Here is a 21,460-nt window from a genome sequence, read left to right as displayed (position 1 = left end):
ATGCACGGTACACAGCAGGGAGACTCTCAGAACTTGGGGTTCTGGGGAACACAGTTGAAAATCACTGAAGGATGCCCAGGGGCTGCCATATGTTTGTGAGGGAAGCTGTCCTGTCCCCTTACCCTGCATTTCAAGTTCAGCTGAGCGGAGGGTCAGTGCCCAACTCTTGAGACCCCTCACTCTGCAGGGTCAGTGTCTTGGTGCCAGTGGCTGGTACAGGCAAGGGTGTGGAGACGATGAGGAGATGAGAAAGTCTTTCTCCCCTAATGGTAGATCCACGCTAGAGCCATCTTGTTGGCCAAAATTCAGGTCTGGCAAACACCACTCCTTCCCCAGGCAGTGCCCAAGGCAGGCGTCACCCATGGATCACAGCACACCGCTCCCAACCCTTCTCCCGCCAGCACCAGGATGACACCTACTTGTCAAGCGTAGGCGGAGGTGATTTGCTCTGAGCTAGCCCCTGATGTCTGGACACCTGGGGCCATGACGGTCAGAAACCCAAAGGATGGTGGGGGTTTTCTCCTTCTCACATGGGTGTGGAAGTGTATGCCACCCCTGCCCCAGTTTCTCAGGCTGACAACTGGTCCCTCTGAGCTTCCAGCACTTTCTTTCGTGTGTGAGAAAGCCCCTGTGCTCCCCGCTGTGGTTCCTGGCTACTGCGCTCCATGCACGGACACGCCACCCCGCTTAACTGCAGGTGGTAACTGGGCCCCAGGAAAGACCCACTTAGGCTGCAGTGATCATGCGTCTTTAAAACAACTAACAGAAAACGGACTCCCCCTCACACTGAGAGGGGTGGGCCCCGAATGGCTTGAATCATCCTGTTAGGAAGGTTGGGTTTTGATTTGTTGGGTTCCTGTTCCCTCATCTTGAAGGCAATACGAACCCCAAAGGCATCTGGAAGCGGCCAGTAGCCCGGCTAAGCTATCATCTGTGTCTTGAGGGCAAGGGCCAAAGTTTTAGAAAATACTTCCGTGGACTCCTGCAGAGTACCCAGCGGGAACTTTCCATGCAGAGGGTGAACTGACAAAGCCGTAGGTCTACTGCTTAACTGTCGCAAGTTAAGTATCATCTATTTTCTGAAAAGCACACATTGTGTTTAGACTGGGAGTGGAATTATGGAGTCAAGAAAGCTCTGAACTGATCAACTCATACTCAGTGATTTCAGCTGTTTAAAATAGCCGAGCACGACAAAGGAAGCAGAAAAAGGCCCACAAACAACCAAAACAGATGCCATAAAGTCTCACGTTAAGATTTGTAGACTTCACAATAGGGAATCCCTACAGTTACTCTTAAAGCTTATTTACTCCAACTTGACAATTCTAATGCGCTCGTGACAGGCTTCATTTGCGGATAACAGCCCATTAGGAAAAGCATATGTAAGGGTGAGTGTATCTGTGGACGTGGGGACACTGACAGCACAGAAGGTCTGGTTGGGAGCAAGGACAAAAAGAGAAAAACCATATTGAGCCTTGTAGTAACTCTAAAACATACAGTGTGATGTAGGGGCAATAACCCTAACACCAGAGCCCATCTTACAAATGTCATCTTACTATAGAACGGCGTAACGATGAGGCCGAATCATTTGTTAGAGACAAATTAAATTATGTTCCTCTTTTAAAGAAGGAGGGAAGGGTATAATTCATTCCAGATTTTCTTTTAAATGCAAGACAGCATATATTTTAAGTGCTTTGAAAATTAAAAGGATAAGCTTTGCTCATCAGGAAAATTAATATACGCAGGATAGCTTTACCCCAGTGGTGGTGTTCAGAGGTGGCATCACTGTGATAATATCCACCAACGCCAAGGCTAAGTTGAACCTGTGGAGGTAGAAAGTACGGACCCCGGGGGTTTGGACAGAGAGGAAAGATGACCCGGGCCTTGGGCATCAACATGTCTGCTGAATCTAGGCTATATTTCAAATGTTGAGAAACCCTAAAATGACACACAGCCCCAGGGCCCCGCAGGTTGAGCCTGGGAGGCAACCTGCCTTTCTTATCCATGGTGGATGGTCTCACAGAGGGAGGGGGCCAACCCACACTAGGGGCCATCATTGTGCTATTTTTGTTTGCTTGATTTTTTCACTTAGCAGCCCTTGACAGGTGACTCAGAGGCAGGTTTGGGTGTGACTATCCAGGTTCAGCGGGTTGCTGCCTCCCTTTGGTGTAGGCTAGGCCAGGTCCACTGCGCCATATATTCCTACTCCCGATGGAGGATGGAACCGGGCGATCATGACAAGACAGTCCTTTGCTGGAGGTCCAGCAGAATGCCTAAGGATCCACATGCCACGTAACTCAACCTTGAGTTTCTAAAACTAGACTCTCTGGTATTTCATCTAAAATTTGTATAGAATTTAGGGCGCCTGGGTGGCTCAGTCTGTTAAGCATCTGCCTTTGGCTCAGGTCATGATCCCAGGGTCCTGGGATCGAGCCCCCTACTGGGCTCCCTGATCAACGGGGAGTCTGCTTCTCCCTCTCCTTCTGCCCCTCCACCTGGCTCATGCTCTCTCTCTCCCTCTCAAATAAATAAATAAAATCTATAAATAAATAAATAAATAAATAAATAAATAAATAAATAAATAAAAATAAATAAAAGGAACAAAATTAATAAAGGCTTTGGAGCCAGCAGGTTTGAAATTTGGCCTGAGCACCCTCCTACAGCTGTGTGGCTTTAGACAGTTCGGTCACCTGACTCGGTCCTAGTTTCCACTTCATGGGAATCATAACACCTACCAGATAGGATTGTTGTGAAGATTAAATAATATAAATAAAACATCGAACATGGTGTCTGGGACATAGAAAACACTAAAAAAATGATAGTTATAATAAAAATTTATTTGATTAAGGTCACCCCGCTAGGAAGAGGTAGAACCTGGACTGGGAGGCAGGTCTCAGGTCCCTCTATCAAAAGATATCCCACCTGACCACACTGTCTCCCCTAGAATGGCCGACCTTAACCCCCTGGTTGGTGGGAAGCGGGCTGCAATAACAAAACACTGTCTCAACCTCTCACCCATTTTCTCCCTCAAATGTGTCCAGCAGGGAATAAGATTGTGAGGGAATCAGCAAGGGTCTCACCGAATCGGCCCACTGGCTTGGGAGCTCATTCTCTCCTGCATAGGACATCCAGGCCTGGTTCCTGTAGGACGAGGGAGGCGTCGGGATGAAATAGCCGGTAAAGCCGGGTCTGTTGGCAGCTGGAATGGCGAACACTGCCGGCACCGTATTACCTGGCGTGGAGGAGACGGATGGGGAAGATTAGCCCAGCACCCTACCTCCTGGGCTGCCATGTGCACAAGCTGGGGGAAGCTGGGAAACAGGGGGGAACTCTGGCATGGGGGGAGGGGGTGATGATGAGCGGTGCAGACCTCCACCTGCAGCCCTAGCCCCGCCCACCTGCGCAGTCCTCTGCTGTGATGAAGCAGACCTGGTTTTCTAGAGAAATGATGGCCCAACTCCCCTCCCCAATCCCCCATCCCCGTCCCAACACCCCTGACCTCCTGCAAGAAGGGACACCTCAGAGTACAGATATTTTTCTCCCAGGGGGAAGAGGTATATTTAAAAAGGCAAGAAAAGGAACCCAAAGGAATGGATTCCACTGATGGGATTTCTGGACACAGTGAATGCTTTAGTAAGTGTTGGCAACCCCGTGTTTGCAGTTTTAGCCTCAAAGGTATGCTTTGAAAAGACTCAAAAAACCAATTAGGGCATGGATAAATCTTGATGTTCATTTCAGCACTGTTTGTAGTAGCAAAAATTGGAAACAACCCACATGTCCTTCCTTAGGGGAAAGGATAAACTGTGGCGTATCATATCGTTGACACCATATGGCAGTTTACACAAACGAACTAGATCTCCACGTACCTACCCATCTTGAACACAAGGCCGAGTCAAGAAAACAAATGCAGAAGGAGACGCATAGCTTGACATCACTTGTGTACGTGTAAAATGCCAACAGTGTTCATATACACGACTGCATATACATATGTAGCAAAAAGTTCAAAGCCTCCATGTAGGGATTTGAGAAGATACCCTGACTATAACACGTATCTTCCTATTTTGTCAGATTTCAGAGTTTTTAAAGAAATAGAACAGTAGCTCTTCTAGCCAGGGCTACTGAAGTCCAACACGCAGCTGCCTCGATGGCTGAGGATGGCAGGTAGCAGGTGGCGAGTGTGAATTTGGGGGGTGGAGGAGTGCAAAGAGCACACACAGCACCGGGGTAGGGGTGGGGCTGGGGTGCATCGCTGGCTTTTTTCCGGGCGTTTCTCCTTTTGCCCACCTGAGTAATTTAAAGCCGACTGATCCAACTGTGCCACGGACACGGGGCCTCGGGACACCTGCGCGAAGGAGGCGCTGTCGTGCAGCTGGGCCGGCTCGGGCCCCGCGGACTCGGCCATCCTGGTCTTGCTGCCCACGTCCGACGTGGACCTGGGGGGCGGAGAGGGGCTGCGTTAGCCGCTCCCCACTCCCGCCACCGCACCACCCAGAAGTTTCCCCCGCCTGTCACTTTGGGGTTACCTCTGCAGACGCGAAGGCCTCCAAGCCCCACGGGGGTGGGGTCCTCAGGCCAGGATTTGCCCCCGAATTACAAAGGAGGCCAGGGCACCCAGACCCGGAGCAGCCGTCGTGGTGGCCCAAGCTGGAGTCATTTTTAGATATTCAAGGTCAGTGTTCCCCCGAGGGTGGCTCTTGTGTCTCTGGGGAGTAGCCCACTTAATTTCCACATAAAAATAAGCCAGGCAATTAGCGCTGGGTATTAGCGGGGGATGGTCGGCCTGGGAGGGGATGACATCATCAGTGGCCAATGAGAAGCCTCCGTCTGGAGTGCACGGCCGCCCCCTCTTCAGGCACCAGGGCTGGTGACCCGAGAGCGCTCGGAGGACCACGTTCCCTGCTGTTGCTGCTGCTGCTGGCGGCAAGAAGCCCAAGACTCCGGGAAGCTCGGGCTGCTCCCAGAAGCAGGAGCCCAGCACTTTCTAGGCGTTATGAATGACACTTTTTTTTTTTTTTTTTTTTTTTGGTCCCACAGGCAAGCAGAGAATCCAGCCCATTAAACACATCATATTTCCACTTAGTGCTCAGAAAGCCAGTAAGAAGAGGGCTGCCTGGGAGCCACGGGGGCCAGCCTCTCCCCCTCTAAAAGGGTGCTTTAGCCAGTCTCTATCCTACCCTTCACAGAGGGACTTCAGGCTCTCCTAAAATTAAAATGGAAGGAGGCAAAGGCAGACACAGCAGGTGGCAGGCTGCCAGCCCATATGGCCACCCTCTGAGCAGCGGAGTGTCTGTCACTGTTAAGAGCAGAACAGAGCCACAGCAAGGCAGCTGGACCCAGAGGCAGAGGTCTGGGCTCTAGCTTCCTCCCCCTGCTGAGCCTCAGTTTCCCTGTCTGTGAAACAAAAGGGGTGGATGACCCCCTCTCCAAGGCTCCTCCCTGCCCAAATCCTCTGAGTCTAAATGGAAAGCAGGGGCCTGCTGATATCTGGCAAGATGACAGACAGTGTGGAAGGGTGTGGGAGGAGACGGATGGTTGAGAGAAGAGAGAAGAAACAGATACTGGCCCTTAGCAAACTGGCCACAAATGACTGCTGTGCAGCTCCTTGCATTAGAACTCTCAGGAGTAATTAAAGCCCCCCGCCCCCCCTGTATTGCCCAGGGAGAGTGAAACACAGAGGTCGGATGATTTGACTCAACATCAGGGTGGGTGCTGGAGGCTTGGTAGTGTGGGGTCTCCCTTCTTTTCTCGATCCCGCCCCTCTTTCTCCTGGTTGCTCTCTCCCACATCCTTGGCTTCCTGCATACTATTCCAGGCATCCGCTACTAGTTTAGGAAACCCTTCCCAGAAAATTCCTGGGTTCTGCTCCATACACTCAGCCCCCTTGAAGGAATTCCAGAGTCTCTGCGATCAGTTAGGCCCTTGCCCTCATTTTACAGATAAGGAAACGGGGGCCAGTGAGTTGAGACAACTTGCCTAGGGTTACACAGCAGGTTAGGCTGGAACCCTGGTGTGCGGCTTCCCACCCCGCCCTGAGCTCCACAGCAGTCAAGAGCTGGTATCTACACACCACTTGGCGTTCTAAACCGCTGGAAATGAGGGTAGGGTCATTTCTGGGGGAAACTCATTTTTCTTCACCATTTTCACAAAGGTCAGACCTGTGGTCCCCAGCTAGGGTGTGGCTAGCATGTTGGCAGGAGGCTGGGGCAGGTGGGCCAGGGCACTGGCCTATCTCTATCCGAGGGCACAGCTGTTTCTTTAATCCTGGACCTGATGCCTATTCCAGCATCTCCCAGTGCTCATGGATTTTTGTATTTCTTGCCTATCTTTATTGAAAACATGGGCTCGTCATATTATTACAGAACAAAGACGCTATCTTTATTATATCTGAGTTATAGCTTTCTAGCGGAGTTTCTCTCTTTATGCGTATCCGAGTTCATGTGCTCTCAGCCTCCTGTCTTGGGAGTCAGGAGTGAGAGTGGGTGCCCAGACGTGCTGGTCCCTGGCCTCTTGGACACCACCCCTAAATGACAAAGGGACTTCTGGGTGCACACATGTGCCAGGAGCTGCCCAGCCTGGAGTTGGCCGTTGTAGTGGCCTGAGCTGGAATAATTTTCAGACGTTGAAGGTCAGGGTATGAGGCTTTCAGGGTATGGGTTGGTTGACCTTGGGTTTCTTCAATTGTGGGTTCTACAGGACTTCCATTTCAAATGGTAAGAAAGTTGGTCAACCCTCTCTGAGTTCCTACTTCCTTCATGGTACTCGGGACACCCCAGGCACATGCTTGTCTGCGCAGCTGATGCGCCCTGAGTGGGGCAGGCACGAAGGAAATCCATCAGGCCAGAGCACACGGGACTAAACCCTTTCCAGACATTCCAAACAAGGCAGAGAAAGGAATGTGTTACCGCCTGAGAGAAGCAACAGCCACAGGGCCAGTCCGGGGAGGTACAGGTGGGGGGGGAGAGCCCATGACCATTTCAGGAAGCTGGGAAAACCTGTATGCCTGTGAAAGAGACAAGCAAGAGAGGAAGATGTGTTAAAATGCAGTGTCGATCAGCACACAGGTTCTTCTTACTGAAAAGGAAAGTAGGGGCGACTGGGTGGCTCACTCGATTAAGCGTCTGACTTTGGCTTCGGTCATGATCTCGGGGTCCTGGGATCCAGCCCTGTGTCAGGCTCTGTGCTCAGCGGGGAGTCTGTTTGTCCCTCTGCCCCTCACCCTACCCCCCCCCCTTGTGCTCTCTCTCTCAAAAAAATAGGCTTTAAAAAAAAAAAAGGAAAGCAGGCTTCCAGGTCAGATTTTCCTTCCTTCCTCCAACTCTGCCCTTCGATCTTCCTTATGTAGCCTTCTCTTCGATCCCATCTCCAGCCATGCTCCCCTGTGCTTGGGCCACGGTAGTCATGGAATCCTTCAGCTGAGCTTAGAGTAAGCCAAATGCTTTCCTGACTCCGGCTTTTGTACATGCTGCTGCTTCTCCCTGGGATGCTGTCTCCCAGTTCTTCCCAGGGTTCCTTCATCTCATTCAGCCAGCCCCCCACTCCCCTAGAGCCCCAGTTAATCTATCTCCATATTCTGCTTTATTTTTTGCCATAGCAATTGTCACTCTCTGGTATTATATCATTGCTTGTTTATTCATTATCTGCCCCCATCTAGAATGTAACGAGGGCGGGAGTCTTACCGTTAGCTATATCCTCATGCTTGCAATGGTGCCTGGTATATCACACATGATCAATAAATAGTAGATGGATGGATGGATGGATGGATGAATCATTGAGTGCATTTTACTTTCTCACTCATGGAAAGCAGGTTTAGTGGAGGAAAGCAATGGGTTTAGAGTCAGGAAGTATGGGTGGAGGTCCTAGTTTGCTGATAAATAGACTTTATGTCCCTAAGCAAGTTAGGTGGACCTCTCTGGGCCTCGCTGTCCTCTTCTAAAATGGGGACAAGGATGGCTGGCTCCGAGGGGTGCTAAGAAGATCAGGCAAGTCAGTGTAAGCATTTCACAATCTGTAAGGCACTATTCAAAGATAAAGGATTGGAACTGTCACAAAAGTGTTTAATCAACACATGAGGGGATAAAAGGAAAACAGTCAGAGATAGACAGGATCAGAGAGCCAGGCCACAGCCTCTTTTAGTGAGAGAATCTAGAAATGCTCTCTGGGAAGACAAAGCTTAACTTGTGCTTCTCATTCATCTTTTTCTTTAGGTATCATGCCTGCTAGATCTCTTGAGGAACAAGCTGACAAGACTTTAAGCCTGAAGGCATCAGGACAAAAAGCAGCAGCAGAGGGAATCCATAAATAGGGTTCTTTGAACTGAATGAGGTCTTCTCCCCTGCAGCATTATGGGAGACTACATACTTAGAAGGGCCGACCCATGAGCTAACAACTAGAGCTTAGATGAAACATTCCTCTTAATGCACTGCGGGAATTGCAAGATGTAAGGGAAACCTCAAGGACCCTACCACTACCCACTCCCTCCTCCCACACACACCTCAGCAAACTGAAACAAAACCATGAGCTGAAACCAAAGATAGAAATAGTAGTAAGCAAATATGAAAGGTGGGGTTGCCTGGAAAACAAGTGCCATGTTGGCAAATGATTAAGAGATCAAGCAAGGGGGTGGGGCTAGTGAAACTGAGATACTCACAACCAACCTGCAAGGGGCTGATATTGGTCCCTTCCATGGAGGGAGGCCGGTAGTGCTCCCACACTCAGGCTGGAGCAATTGTAAGTCCTCTTTGGAGGCGATCTCCCTAAACCAGGCTCTCAGGAAAGGCACAGATTAAGATGAGCAGACAGCAGCTCATAATCAAAGACCAGAAAACATAGGTGAAAGTCAGGAGAAAAAAACCAAACAACAGATTTAGATCTTTAAGGACTTAAGAGTTTAAAATTTCTAGCTATGAAACAGAAAAAAGAAGCGTAAAAAATGTTTGTAAAGAATAAATGACCAGACAGAGACACTCTCAGGAACGATCAGGAAGATTTGAAAAAGAACAAACAGAACTTTAAGAAGTGAAATGTAATTACTGAAAGAAAACACTCAACATTGGGGAAAGGGGGGCGCCTGGGTAGCGCAGTCGTTAAAGCGTCTGCCTTCCGCTCAGGGCGTGATCCCGGCGTTCCGGGATCGAGTCCCACATCGGGCTCCTCTGCTGGGAGCCTGCTTCTTCCTCTCTCACTCGCCTGCTCTGTTCCCTCTCTCGCTGGCTGTCTCTCTGTCACATAAATAAATAAAATCTTTAAAAAAAAAAAAAAAACATTGGGGAATGAAGTAATTGATGTGCCACAGATGAAGAGAAAATTAATAAACTAGAAAATGGAATTGAAGAAATTACCAAGAGTGAAGCACAAAGAGATAAGATAGAAAATATACAAGAGCAATAAAAAATATGGAGGACAGAGTAAGAAGGTCTAACATGCAGTGAATCAAAGTCCCAAAGTCCCAGAGAGGAAGAGAGGCTATATTTAAAGAAGCAATGCCTAAGAATTTTCCAGAATGGATAAAATCAATGAATTACTAAGTTCAGGAAGTACAACGGATCCCAAGCAGGATAAATAAAACACACACCTGGATACACTGTACTGAAACGGTAGACTGCTGAAGCAAAGAGAACATCTTAAAAGCAGCCAGAGAGAAAAGGCATATCATCTACAAAGAGATGACATTTTTTTTTTTTAAGATTTTATTTATACATTTGACAGAGATAGAGACAGCCAGCGAGAGAGGGAACACAAGCAGGGGGAGTGGGAGAGGGAGAAGGAGGCTCCCAGCGGAGGAGCCTGACATGGGGCTCGATCCCAGGACTCCAGGATCACGCCCTGAGCCGAAGGCAGACGCCCAACAACTGAGCCACCCAGGCGCCCCAAGAGATGACATTTAGACTGACATTGGACTTCTCAACATCACCCAGAAGACCATGGAATGCAAAGTGCTCAAAGAAAATAACTGTTGGCCAGGGAGTGTATCAGCAACGCTAACTTTCCAGAACAAGAATGAAAGAAAACATTTGCCCAGATCTAAAGGTACTGGCTAGATCAATCCAAAAAGCTACATTACCACACTGCATTTTGACTTTTTGAGCATCAATCAATGATGTATGCTAAGATCATGGTCAGGGAACCAAAATCTGAAGCACCACTAGATCCTAAGCTCCTTGGGTTTCAGCAACCACGGTGCCCCTACCTCATAAGCAAAATGCTTTGCACCTAATAGTGCCAAGTAAGTATTTGCTCAATGAATGTTGAGTGAACCGGAGTCAGGAGACCCAAATTCTCTTCTTGATTCAGCCGTTCACTTTCTGTAGTCACGTCATTCAGTCTCTCTGCCCCTCAGTTTTTGTTTGTTTTTCATTTTCCTTGTGAAATAAGGCATTGGAGTAGCTGATGGGCTTCCAAGCAAACTTTTCTATAGCCATGAAATCACTAGGACATAACCTGAATACATAACCAGATTAAAGCAGAGCTTCCCTGGTTGAAGTTGTTGAGGGCGGGTGCTGGTGAATTTGGCTCTTCACTTACCTGCATGATGACACCCTGGGACCTCCCTGAACTCTAAGGTTTAGAAGAGAGTTTGAAAATCATTATCTTGGAAGTCCCTTCTGGCGTGTACTCCATTATTATCAATAAACCATCAAGCGAGGACATGTGTTTCCCAAAATAGAGAAAGGGGTTTATAGCCCCTCTTCTCTCTTCTGGCCTCTCTCACGATACTCGGTAGAGGAGACAGACGACCTATTTTTATCCCTGATTCCTGGAAGGCTTAGTCTATGCTCAACACAGTTTTCCAGCCAAGAAAAAGTCTTTCTATGCCTGTGTCTGGCCTGTAGCACTTCACCAAAGAATTGATTAAAAATTCTGAACTTTTGGTAAGAACCAAGGGAATTCCTTTCTTTGGAAGATTTTTCCAGATACAAGCAAGGCTGCACAGGAGATCAGACAGTCTCCTTTGGGCTATATCCTCAGGGCCCTGGGGTAGGCACAGGGGTCACATAAAAAGTAGAGCCTGTGCCCTGTGCTTGGGGACTGAGAGAATGACCTCTCCTAGTGTCTTCCCCCTCCCTCTGCGCAGGTTCCCCAGACTTCTAAGCCCTCACATTCTGGTTTCTCTTGTTATGTATTTGGGAACTTGGCTTCCTGCTGGCTGCACTGTGACTGGGATTTCACTGGAAGCTACTGCTCGAAACTGTTGCCTGCTCCCAAGTTCCCTGCTCCCAAGTTCCCTGTTCCATGACAGTGGCCATGAGGTATCCAGCCTGGCACCCAAGGACACCATCTTTTGGGATCCCTGCCCTCTGGCTAGGAAGGAGATCAGAGACTCAAGAATGGAAGGCAGTTTTTTGTAAATAGGCCTGAGGTCTCTGAGGTGGAAGGAACCTGGATGTGACTAGACCAGGCCATTCTTTGGACTTAGAAGTTTGGTTGTAAGAGTAGAAGGGAAAAGGTGGTTAAGTAGTCTGCTCAAAGTTTCAGTTGTGATGTCCTTGGGAGGTGATGGGAGTAAGTCAAGGCCATCCTCTCAGTAATCTTAGTAGAGAGTAAGCCCAGGTGAGACCCACTATGTGCTGGTCCCTCCTTGGGCATATGCACCCATCCAGAAGCAGGAATGTGGTCAAGATCAACCTCAAGGGGAGCGCTATGGGGATGATAGGTCAAAGGGGGCAGCCTGCAGCTGGAGGGATAGGTCAGAGGGTCTCAGGCTTTGCACTGGTGGGGGAAGGAGGACTGAGAGGCCACAGTCAGCTCACCCTCATTGGAGGCTTTTATCCAGTACCAGGAAGCCAGCCCCAGGTCAGACTGGACGCACCAATCTCTCCATACCTGCTAACAGTGCTGGGTTGCCCTGCGTGGTGCCCCCTCCAGTGCATTGTGCTGACCTGACAATACCGCTCCAGGCAAAACAGGCATCTCTGTGTGGCTGTAAATAGCTTTACATCCTGGCGTAGGAAGTAAAATCTTCCAGAAGGATAGTTCTTATTTAGTTGAAAACAGAGGACTTGGTAATTGGAGACTAAGGCCATGGGGAGCACCCTGGGCTTATCTTCATCTGTCAGTTCACCATGAGCTACTTACTGATAGAGTCATATCTAAGGCTTCGCAGGCCTCGGGATCATAAAAGGTTCAGGCTGGAAAGAGAGCAGGAGACATTGAGACCCTACCCCTTACCTTAACCAAGGGGATACTAAAGCCTGGAGAGGTAAACTGACTTGTCCAAAATCCCATAGCCAGTTAAGGGCGCTGTCTTGCAACTCTGAGCTAAGGGTGGTGTGGTAGAGAGGGCATGATTTTGAGATCAGACAAAACCAGGGTTGAATCCTGGCTTAATCCTTACCAGCTGCTTGACCTTGAGTAACTTATCTTGTCTGTGCCTACTTTCTCACTTTTTCACTTTCCCAGGTGATGGTGGTTAACAGTATTACACCCCCATGCCAAAGGCTGTTTGAAAGGCTCATTTTATATGTTAATGTAACATCTGGCACACAGTGGGTCCTCTGTAAGTAATATTCACTTCCTTCTGAGACAGGGTAATCTTTTGATATAGTAATTGTAGTAATCGACACTTTTTTCTCCCCACAATTGCTGAAATCCAGGGCCCCTCCCCTACCCCAAGCAGCAAGGGCATGCCACCCTCCTGCCCCAGGGAAGGAAGGCCATAGCCACGGCCACTGAGGAGCCAGTCATTGGAGTTTCCATAGCCAAAACTATTGAATTTAGGATTTTGAATATCAAAAACCTAATCGTTAAAGCACTCAAGGCCTAAAGTTGTTGCTGAAAGAGATTTGCAAGAAGAGAGGTACATTTAGACTACTCTGCCCCTAGATAGGTAAATACCCTTGGGTTGGGAAGGGGAGAAGAGTGGGAGGGAAGCCAAAGGGCTTAGATGTGATGGGTCTGGAGAAGGGGCTCTAGGTCCTGTCTGCTCTGGAGGGGGGCGGGGAGAGGCTAATATGAGGAAGATGCTAGAGAGGGGAGAGGGATAGGATATGTGTGTGTGTGTGTGTGTGTGTGTGCGCGCGCATGTGTGTGTGTGACAGAGGGGGAATGAGCATACGCAAGATTGGCAGGAAGGGGGGAGGGGTCGGACAGAGCGTGCAAACAGGAGGCCCAGGATCCAGCTGTCCTCCTCCTGGACTAACAGCTGGAGACTAGATGGGAACAAGGACTTCTCAAGGATGCCAGCCAGAGTAGTTCGATGAGGACAAACTGATCAGGCATCAGATTCTGATGCCTTCTTCCCATCCCTTCACCATGCTTTGCACCATGAAGGACCCCGCAACAGCTCAACCCAGGGGTAGGGAGGGAGACCCTGAACTGAAATTGAGCTTTTGGCACATGGAGAAGAGAAAAATAAAGAAAGATATATGTCCTGCACCCCCTGAGTTTTGTGGGCTAAGTATTCTCCAGACTTCATCTCCTACCTCCCTTTCTCCCTTCCCAAGCAGCCTCCCGGATAAACTATGGTTTTTACTCACTTGATTTTTCTAAGCTTCGAGGGGTATGCCTTTGCTGGATGTTGGGCACTCAGCTGGTTTTCAAGGGGGCTTCCTCAGGGCAGCCCAGAGGCAAAGATCCCCACACCAAGGCTGTAGGACAGTGTGATAATGTGACCTGCCTTTAAGGACCCCCGAGAGTGGGACAGTGAGTGCCCCACCAACAGTGCCGGGGACAGACCCTCTCCTGGTGTTCCAACTGCCTCAAACCACCAATGACTTTGGAGCAACCAGACGTGGAGGGAGCCCAATAAAAACTGACATTGAATTTCCCACCCATCTGAACAGATGGGAGCTCAGACAGATTCAAATCAGATTTGGAGAAACATAAGAAACATAATTATTTCTTGAACCCAAGTGTTGCGGCCGATGCGGACTCATACCTGACAGGTCTGCATATCTCATCGACAGAGGTTTTGTTTTGATTTTGAGGGGAGAACAGGAAAAAAAAGCTGTGAAATTCTCGATTTCATTCTAATGGAGATGTCTCCCTTCCAAGCGGCAGTGATAGGAATGGACAAAATCCTCTCAGAGTCCGCTTCCTGATGAGGAGATCACACTCCGACGTTCTGGGGATCTGAGTCTCCTCAAAGTCTGGAAGACATCTCCAAGCCTCACTGCACCAAAGGGTGGAAAGTGCGTGGGCTTTGAAGTCAGACAGCTCTAGGCTCTAACCCCATGTTTGCCCTTGACAGCTGTGTGACCTTGGGCATGTTTCTTCAGGGCTCTGAGCCTCAGCTTCCTCACTGAGTACATGGGGATAATAATACTGACCTCATAGGACGCTTGTTAGAGTAGAAGAAGTAATGTCTACACAGCACCCAGCTTCGTGTCCGGTACGTAATGGGCCACTGCTGACGTGGTTATAATTATTACTGTTAGTTGCCCCTGGAAACCTCTAGTGGGGCACCTCTGACACCTTCCTCTGACACCAACGGGAAGGCTAAAGGGTATTTTCAGTCCACCTGACACAGACCCATTAGGGCTGCCGGCAAAACTGGATCGGTCATTAGGTGTGAAGTCCAATCTCTTCACAGATTCCAGGGGCGAAATACGATCGAGAGTCTCCCAGACTGCACTGCGGAAGTCCCAGGCTGCCAGCAGTAACCTTCCCCGTGATATGAGTGCCATCAGCCTGGCCTAGCCCATTTAAAACCGCCAGCTTCCAATTATCCCCGGCGGAGCTCCAAGAGTTCCCTTTGGGGACGCTGGAAAGTAATCACAGTTATCATTCTAAATTGCCACCTCTTCTGTTGATTTCCACATTATCATAGCACGAGGGGGCTCGGCAAGAACTTGGGTTAAGAATCATTATTTCTACTGTGTATTGTTAGCTGTTTTTTTTTTTTTTCCTTTTATGAAAATAGGGACCACATGTGTTGGCAAAAAGAGGAAGCCTTCACAACAAGAGAACTGCCTTTGATATTGTTCTGGTCTGATGGCCCATCTCTCTGCTGTGTTATTTCTCAGTTCTTTCCCAGTTTTCGGTGGCCTTAATGTTCGAGCCTAGAATGCTGATGTTGTTGCCCTTCCTGGCACCGCGGCCAACCCCAAATTATAACAAACAGAATGATCTAGGTTTTCATATGTTCCACCATGAATTTTGTAGATGGTTTTGTTACACTGAGGCACCATGGGTGCGGATTCCATCATCGGTTGGAAGACTCGTCCTGGTTGTTTAAGTTTTTCTCTCTGAAATCGGATCTCTCTGTGGATCCCCAGAGTCTGGCCTCCCGCCGGAGGGGCCCTGCTGTTCTTCAGAATCATCTTTCAACAGAAGTGAAGCATCTCTGCGACCCTCGGTTGGGGCACCCGGAGCATGCTCTTAAAGGGACTGAACAGAGCAGGAGGAGGAACAAGTGTAGTCTCAGAACTGTCAGGAGAAGGGGTATAACTAGTGCAATTCAGTGAAAAGGGCAGAATATTTTTATAATGATGACTACCATCGATCGAGCAATCTGAGGTGCTAGGCATCATTGGAAGCCCTATATATAAGTAGCAGGTGCTCCCCGGGGGCGGGACCGCGCTAAACATTTTCCATGAATGGCCACTTCACCCTCACAGAAGCCCTCTTATCACCACCATTTCATGGCCGAGGAATCCGAGGCTCAGAGTTGCAGCCACAGGCTACAGTCATGCAGCCGCTGTGTGCCCTTCTACTCTGGGCCGAGGGCAAGTCCAGGGATGGGGTCAATGTCTGGAGGTCAAGAAGGATGAGCCAGAGAAACTGAAGTCAGTGTGAAGCAATAGAGAATGGATACAGGTGACTCTTCTCAGGGGACAGACACTTCAGAGCTGCGTATAAATGTGGTAAGATTCAGCTGCTTTCTAAATCTCAGTGAGCAAAACCCCTTCTTCGCCCATAAGCGTGGGTACCGATTTAATGGACAATTAGAAAACTGTAATTGTGCAAACTATAACATGAGGCCCAAAGGAAAGTCTCTTACAGGTGATGGATTTGTAAGGCTCAGTGAGAATTTTTCCCTTTCTGAAAAAAGGATGTTTGGACTCCAAGTGATGGGAACATGGCCAGTGGTGGCCCCACAGTTGCTGACACCCTTCCGGAAGGTGGTGCTTCCTGAACGTACCAGCAAACTTCCCTGACGGTGGAGGCAGACTCAGATTCCTGAGATCTGGGCATTGCCCCAAAGTCTTCTATTCTAGCTTAAAGACTACTTTAAGAATTTTGCATTGTATTTACCCATATCTCAGCAAATGGGATGTAAGAAAGATGGCTGCTGTTTACCCCACGTCCTTCCTTGTCTGTACTCTCCAGGTTTGCCTATCACAGACGGAGAGGACAGCTCCAGTAATAACTAGCTCTCCTTCTGACACTGTCTTACTTCCTCAGCTGGCTTCTACCTAATGAAAGACCACACTGACCAGCAAACGTAAGTATCCTGGCCCATGTGGTCAGCCAGCTTCTCACTGCAGGTTGTAAGTTCGAATCCTTGTTGGGAGCCTAATGAGCGTGAGTCAAATTCCCAGGAGCCAATCCCCGTGGAGTGAATAGGTAAGATAGAAATTTCTGCACCTGCCAACCTAAGAACAAATGCTTGCAGACAATGGTCCCACATATACACAGCCATCCCACCCTAGAGGTTCAGTTCGAAATCAACCTCAGTCTCTCCTGCTCAAGCTTAGCCAACGGGAAAGGAAGGCTAGACACTGACATTCAAAGAGAGGGAACTGACAGAGGGGATGAGGAACAGGGTCAAGGCGCGACACCTCAGTGCCTTGGAGGAGAGGGAGGGATCTGGAGCAAAGGGGAATAAGGAAATTCACGACAGTGTGCGGGCTATGGAGTCACACAGCGTAGCAGCAATTTCTTAAGTGCCTGTGTGGTGCGGACCAGGGAGGGGAGGGGCGTGAGATTATCAGAGGGTCCAGAAGCCCACAGGTGTCCCAGATAGTCTACTGCAGATGAAAGAAACACTATGGATGAAGGGGTATTGTAACATTGCACGAGGGGCACAGCATGCTGGTTCTGAACACGGGCCCTGGTGCCGACCGCCTGGCTCTGGGTCCCAGCGGTGCCCCTTCCTGGCTGTGGGACCTGAACACATGTGTAACCTCAGTTCCCTCATCCGTAAAATAGGGATAAAACGAGTACCTGCCTCAGTGGCTTGTAGTAAGGTAAATAAAGTAAATAATGAGCTAGCATGATCAAGAGCATACCCATATACGTGATCAATACCTAATAAAACAACAACCGTTGGCTTTTGTTAGGTTATTACACATCTAAATGACAATTCATAAAGCTCTATTAATGAGTAACCCTCGGGGACAGGGCATAGACTATTACGAGGATGAAATCTATACACGCGCAATGCATTGTTCATTATGGTCCATGGTTTACCCATCTTTTTAAAAAGATATCTGTATATGCTCTGGTAATGAGTGAAATGCACGCTAATTAAAATTCTTGTTTAAATCATGGAAGCTTTCAGTCACTGGATGCTTTCTTCGATCCTGAAGTGCACTTACCAGCAAATGAAACAGGCATGACTGACATTGTGGTAGCATTTACTCTGCCCCTGGCATTCTATTCTAAGTGCCTCAGACAGACCGACTCGTTTAATCTTTACAACAACCCTAGGAAGTAGGTTATTTTTCTTGTTGATTTCACCTGTAGAGAATTTACAAGCTGTCTCCAAGGCTAGTGAGTAGTGGAACAGGGACTCAAAGTCAAACCACCGGCCTCCTGAGCCTCTGCTCTGAACCACCAGGCCCAGGGCCCCCTAACGCACAGCTCTGCAATGTGTTCTGACATTTAAAATGGGTCCTCACACTTGGAAATGCAGGAAACCACCAGTGCATGACGAATGAGGCCAAGCCTTTACAGGAGGGATAGTCGGAAAGGAAATTCATTCTGCAATGTATTATGGTTTGATATAAGGGGCTTCCTGTGTGCCTGTGCCCACGGGCTTAGGCTTGGATCATGGGTGGAGGATAGGATGAGAGCCCAGAAAGTTTGTCTCCAAATCCCCAGGTGGTTTATCCGTAGAAGGCCCCGTCCTGAGATCCCTGTGGGAACACACTGGGCAGCACTGACCCGCTGGTGGCAGGTGGGTGGGACGTCTGACTTACCGGCCGAGGCAGACTGTACTGGTACATTTCTGGGCGATAGGTGGGCACCCACTGCACCCCTGCCCTGGGCCGCGTCATGGTCCCCGGAGCGCTGGTCACCACCTCCGAGTAGGGCAGGTGCTGCGCGGAGCCATAGGCTTCCTGGTGCCGGCTCTGGCCCGCGTGGCCCGCGTGGCCCGCGGACGCCAGGCTGAAGGCCTCCTCCAGCAGCATGTGCATCTGCTGCCTGACCTCGTCGATGGAGGGCTGGGAGCTCAGCGTGGACGTCTCCGAGTGGCCCTTCACCTGCCTCGACCTGGCGTAGCCCCGAGGCTCATTCACTCTGTCAATGTTGGTTTCCTCTATGATCTCGGGCTCCGTCTGGGGGAATCAAACACATGCCCATTGATTTGTTAATGAACTTCCTTCCCATTAACGCTGTCTGCACTTCACAATGTGCAGCCTGGACGCTGCACATTAGGTGTAGGGCTCATTTATGCTAGCATGTAGCTGCCCTATCCAGGAATCCCCCCCACAGGGGTGGTCAGCTAGCACTGTGTTTGGAAGGCCACACACCAGCTACCCATGTGCATTTCACTTTTCCAGAGCTCCGGCGATGCAGCGGGCTTAGCTAACTGGCTTAAGGATGATGAGAAATGGCTTTTCATTGACGGCATTAGTGGTATTCTCTAAAACTCCTTGGAAACATTCTCCACCCTCATGCCTTTTAGGTAAAAGATCTAGAGTGTCTGGTAGTCTATACCCCAATGGCTGGTGCTCTAGACTCTGGACTAACCCTCTAAATGGTCCTGTGTCCAGCCATGTAGGGAATCGCTGGCTGCCCGATGCCAGTTTTATCAGAGAGAGCAACAAAATTCTGCTTCTAGACCACTGATCTCAAAGTGGGCTACACACCGGGTCAGAAGCTCCGGACCAGGGCCCAGCAACCTGTGCTTTAAGCAGCCCTCCAGGAGACTCTCCTGCCTGCTCAGGTTTGAGACCCACAGCTCTAGAATATTCTCCTGCCTTCCTCCAGTGAACCTTTCATGTAGGGGGCAGCTGCAGTACCTGAGAGGGCAGAGGCTGGGGCGTCATCCGTTTCCAGGGCAGGCTGCGCGGACTGTCTCACGCTCGCCTGCTAATGAATGCTTATTTAATAAGTCTGCCTGTGTCGTGGTCTCTGGCTCTGAGACTTGCTTTTGTGATAGCCTGAGAGTGAGGTCGTGGGAGCATAGTTAGTCCACGTTCACTCAAGCAGGTCTCTGGCTACTACTGTCTGCTAAAAGAACTTGAGGGTTCTGTGAGAACAAATCAGCATAGATCAGTTCGCCATCCTGCTCTCCATCTATGATGTAGTGACAGACTGTCACTTTAGCAAAATTAGACAGTAAGTAAGAGGGAAAAAGTCTAAAAATCCATTAACCTTTGGTGTACTTACTCTACTCCCAAGCCTATTGGGGTATGCGTGTAAACTCCTTCTCCATACACACACACCCATTTAAAAAGATTAGGTATTTAAATCCTGGTTCTGGGTGCTTCTTATTATTTTACAGAGAATGAATATTCTGGAACCTGGGTGCCACAATTTAATAGCTGGGTGACCTTGGGGCAATGTCTTAGCTGAGGTCCTCCCATAAAGCAGGACCTGAGACATACTTTATATACAGACCATTCGTTTGCAAAACAATTCTAGGGAATAGGAGTCAGGGCCTAGAATGAGTAAATTGGGGGAAGGAAAAAAAGCCCATCAAGGGGAGGCACTAAATTAGTGATTGCTGTGGGCAATTGAGGCTTACCCCCCTGGGGACCCCCCGAGGAACCAGGCAGAACATGCCTGAGGACTGTATAACAAAATTTTGTCCACCAGCTCTCATCCCTCACTAGTCAAGAGTTGCTCCTGAAAGTGTCCTTGAACTCTGAGATTTGTGCAGGTGCCAGATGGGCACAATGGACTCCCATGGGTGTCCCATGGAACAGAGACCAAGAAGCCTCAGGGCAGAAGCAAAAGCTAAGGAACCGCTACGATGGTACGGTCAAGTGGCTGCTGCGAAGGCCAGATCTAAAAGGTGTGTTGAGGGGCGCCTGGGTGACTCAGTCGTTAAGCGTTTGCCTTCGGCTCAGGGCGTGATCCCGGCATTCTGGGATCGAGCCCCGCGTCAGGCTCCTCTGCTGGGAGCCTGCTTCTTCCTCTCCCACTCTCCCTGCTTGTGTTCCCTCTCTCGCTGGCTGTCTCTCTCTCTCTGTCAAATAAATAAATAAAATCTTTAAAAAAATAAAATAAAAAATAAAATAAAAGGTGTGTTGAGAAGATAGAAGACAGAGCATAAACGGTGTTCTAACCAGGAAAGTTATTTCACTTTCTGTTGCTTGAGTTCCTCATCTGTAAAGTGAGGACAGTAGCATCTGCCTCCAGGGGTCTTACGAGGATTAAATACGATGTACGAAGAGTTTAGAACAGTAGCATATGGTGAAACCCAATGGCCACAGTCGTTACCATAATTGTCATTATTATTACTTTTATGTATTCAACTGCACCTGTTTCTCATGTAATTACTATGTGTAAGTCTCTTGGATACATGAGATAGAGCAAAACAAGAAAATGTCCCTGGGTGGGGGGCGCCTGGGTGGCTTAGTCGTTGGGCGGCTGCCTTCGGCTCAGGGCGTGATCCCGGCGTTATGGGATCGAGCCCCACATCAGGCTCCTCCGCTGGGAGCCTGCTTCTTCCTCTCCCACTCCCCCTGCTTGTGTTCCCTCTCTCACTGGCTGTCTGTCTCTGTCAAATATATAAATAAAATCTTAAAAAAAAAAAAAAAAAAAGAAAATGTCCCTGGGGAATTCCTTCATAAAGGGAAGTCTTTCTTCCACAGAATCTATACACGGAAGGTCAGAAATTTGTTATTTTTCCTATTTTGAAGATGTATTCACTTTCCTTTAGTATTAAATTAATAGAAGTGCATTAGAGAAGAAATAGAAAATAGGGAAAACACCAAGAAGAAATGAGACATCTCCTGTAATCTTATCACCCAGAGTTAAGGCGTGGCCATAGTTCAAGATCAAAAGATGAGGCTCTCTGTCAACCTTCAGATCTAGGTTTATCAACAAACATCTACAGTAAGAATTAAGAATACTATTTTTATAGGAACACAAGCAAAAACAGGTTATGGAGTAGAATGCAAAATTACTTTTGCCCTGATAAACAAACTCAAAAACATTTCACACCTGGGTGCATGTCCCCCATGGGGCTCTTATCAGTTGGGGATCTTTAGGGAAAGACTTGAGATGGCTCTCCAGAAATGTGCTCCTTGATGGCTTCGTGACACCTTCCTAGGGTAGTGAATGCAACTTCTGAAAAAAATTATCTTCGTAATGCAGAAATCATTTTGGACAGAATTTCAGACCCTGA

At 48.8% G+C, this 21,460-nt stretch overlaps 1 protein-coding gene across 1 annotated transcript in view; it reads right to left on the bottom strand.

The window, feature by feature from the left end:
* KIAA1549L (KIAA1549 like) overlaps positions 1-21,460 on the bottom strand; it is a 204,236-nt gene that overhangs the window by 5,443 nt on the left and 177,333 nt on the right. Inside the window, exons 18-21 of the mRNA XM_057317592.1 lie at positions 18,078-18,437; positions 6,900-6,997; positions 4,282-4,430; positions 3,078-3,229 (exon numbers count right to left, since the gene is read on the bottom strand). Coding sequence (XP_057173575.1) covers positions 3,078-3,229; positions 4,282-4,430; positions 6,900-6,997; positions 18,078-18,437 — 759 coding nt within the window. The remainder of the gene's footprint in view (positions 1-3,077; positions 3,230-4,281; positions 4,431-6,899; positions 6,998-18,077; positions 18,438-21,460) is intronic.

This window comes from Ursus arctos, unplaced genomic scaffold, assembly GCF_023065955.2.
Source record: "Ursus arctos isolate Adak ecotype North America unplaced genomic scaffold, UrsArc2.0 scaffold_23, whole genome shotgun sequence".
NCBI classification, from domain to species: Eukaryota; Metazoa; Chordata; class Mammalia; order Carnivora; family Ursidae; genus Ursus; species Ursus arctos.
Note: the sequence above shows the minus strand (reverse complement) of the source record. Positions and strands in the feature narration are given on the sequence as shown.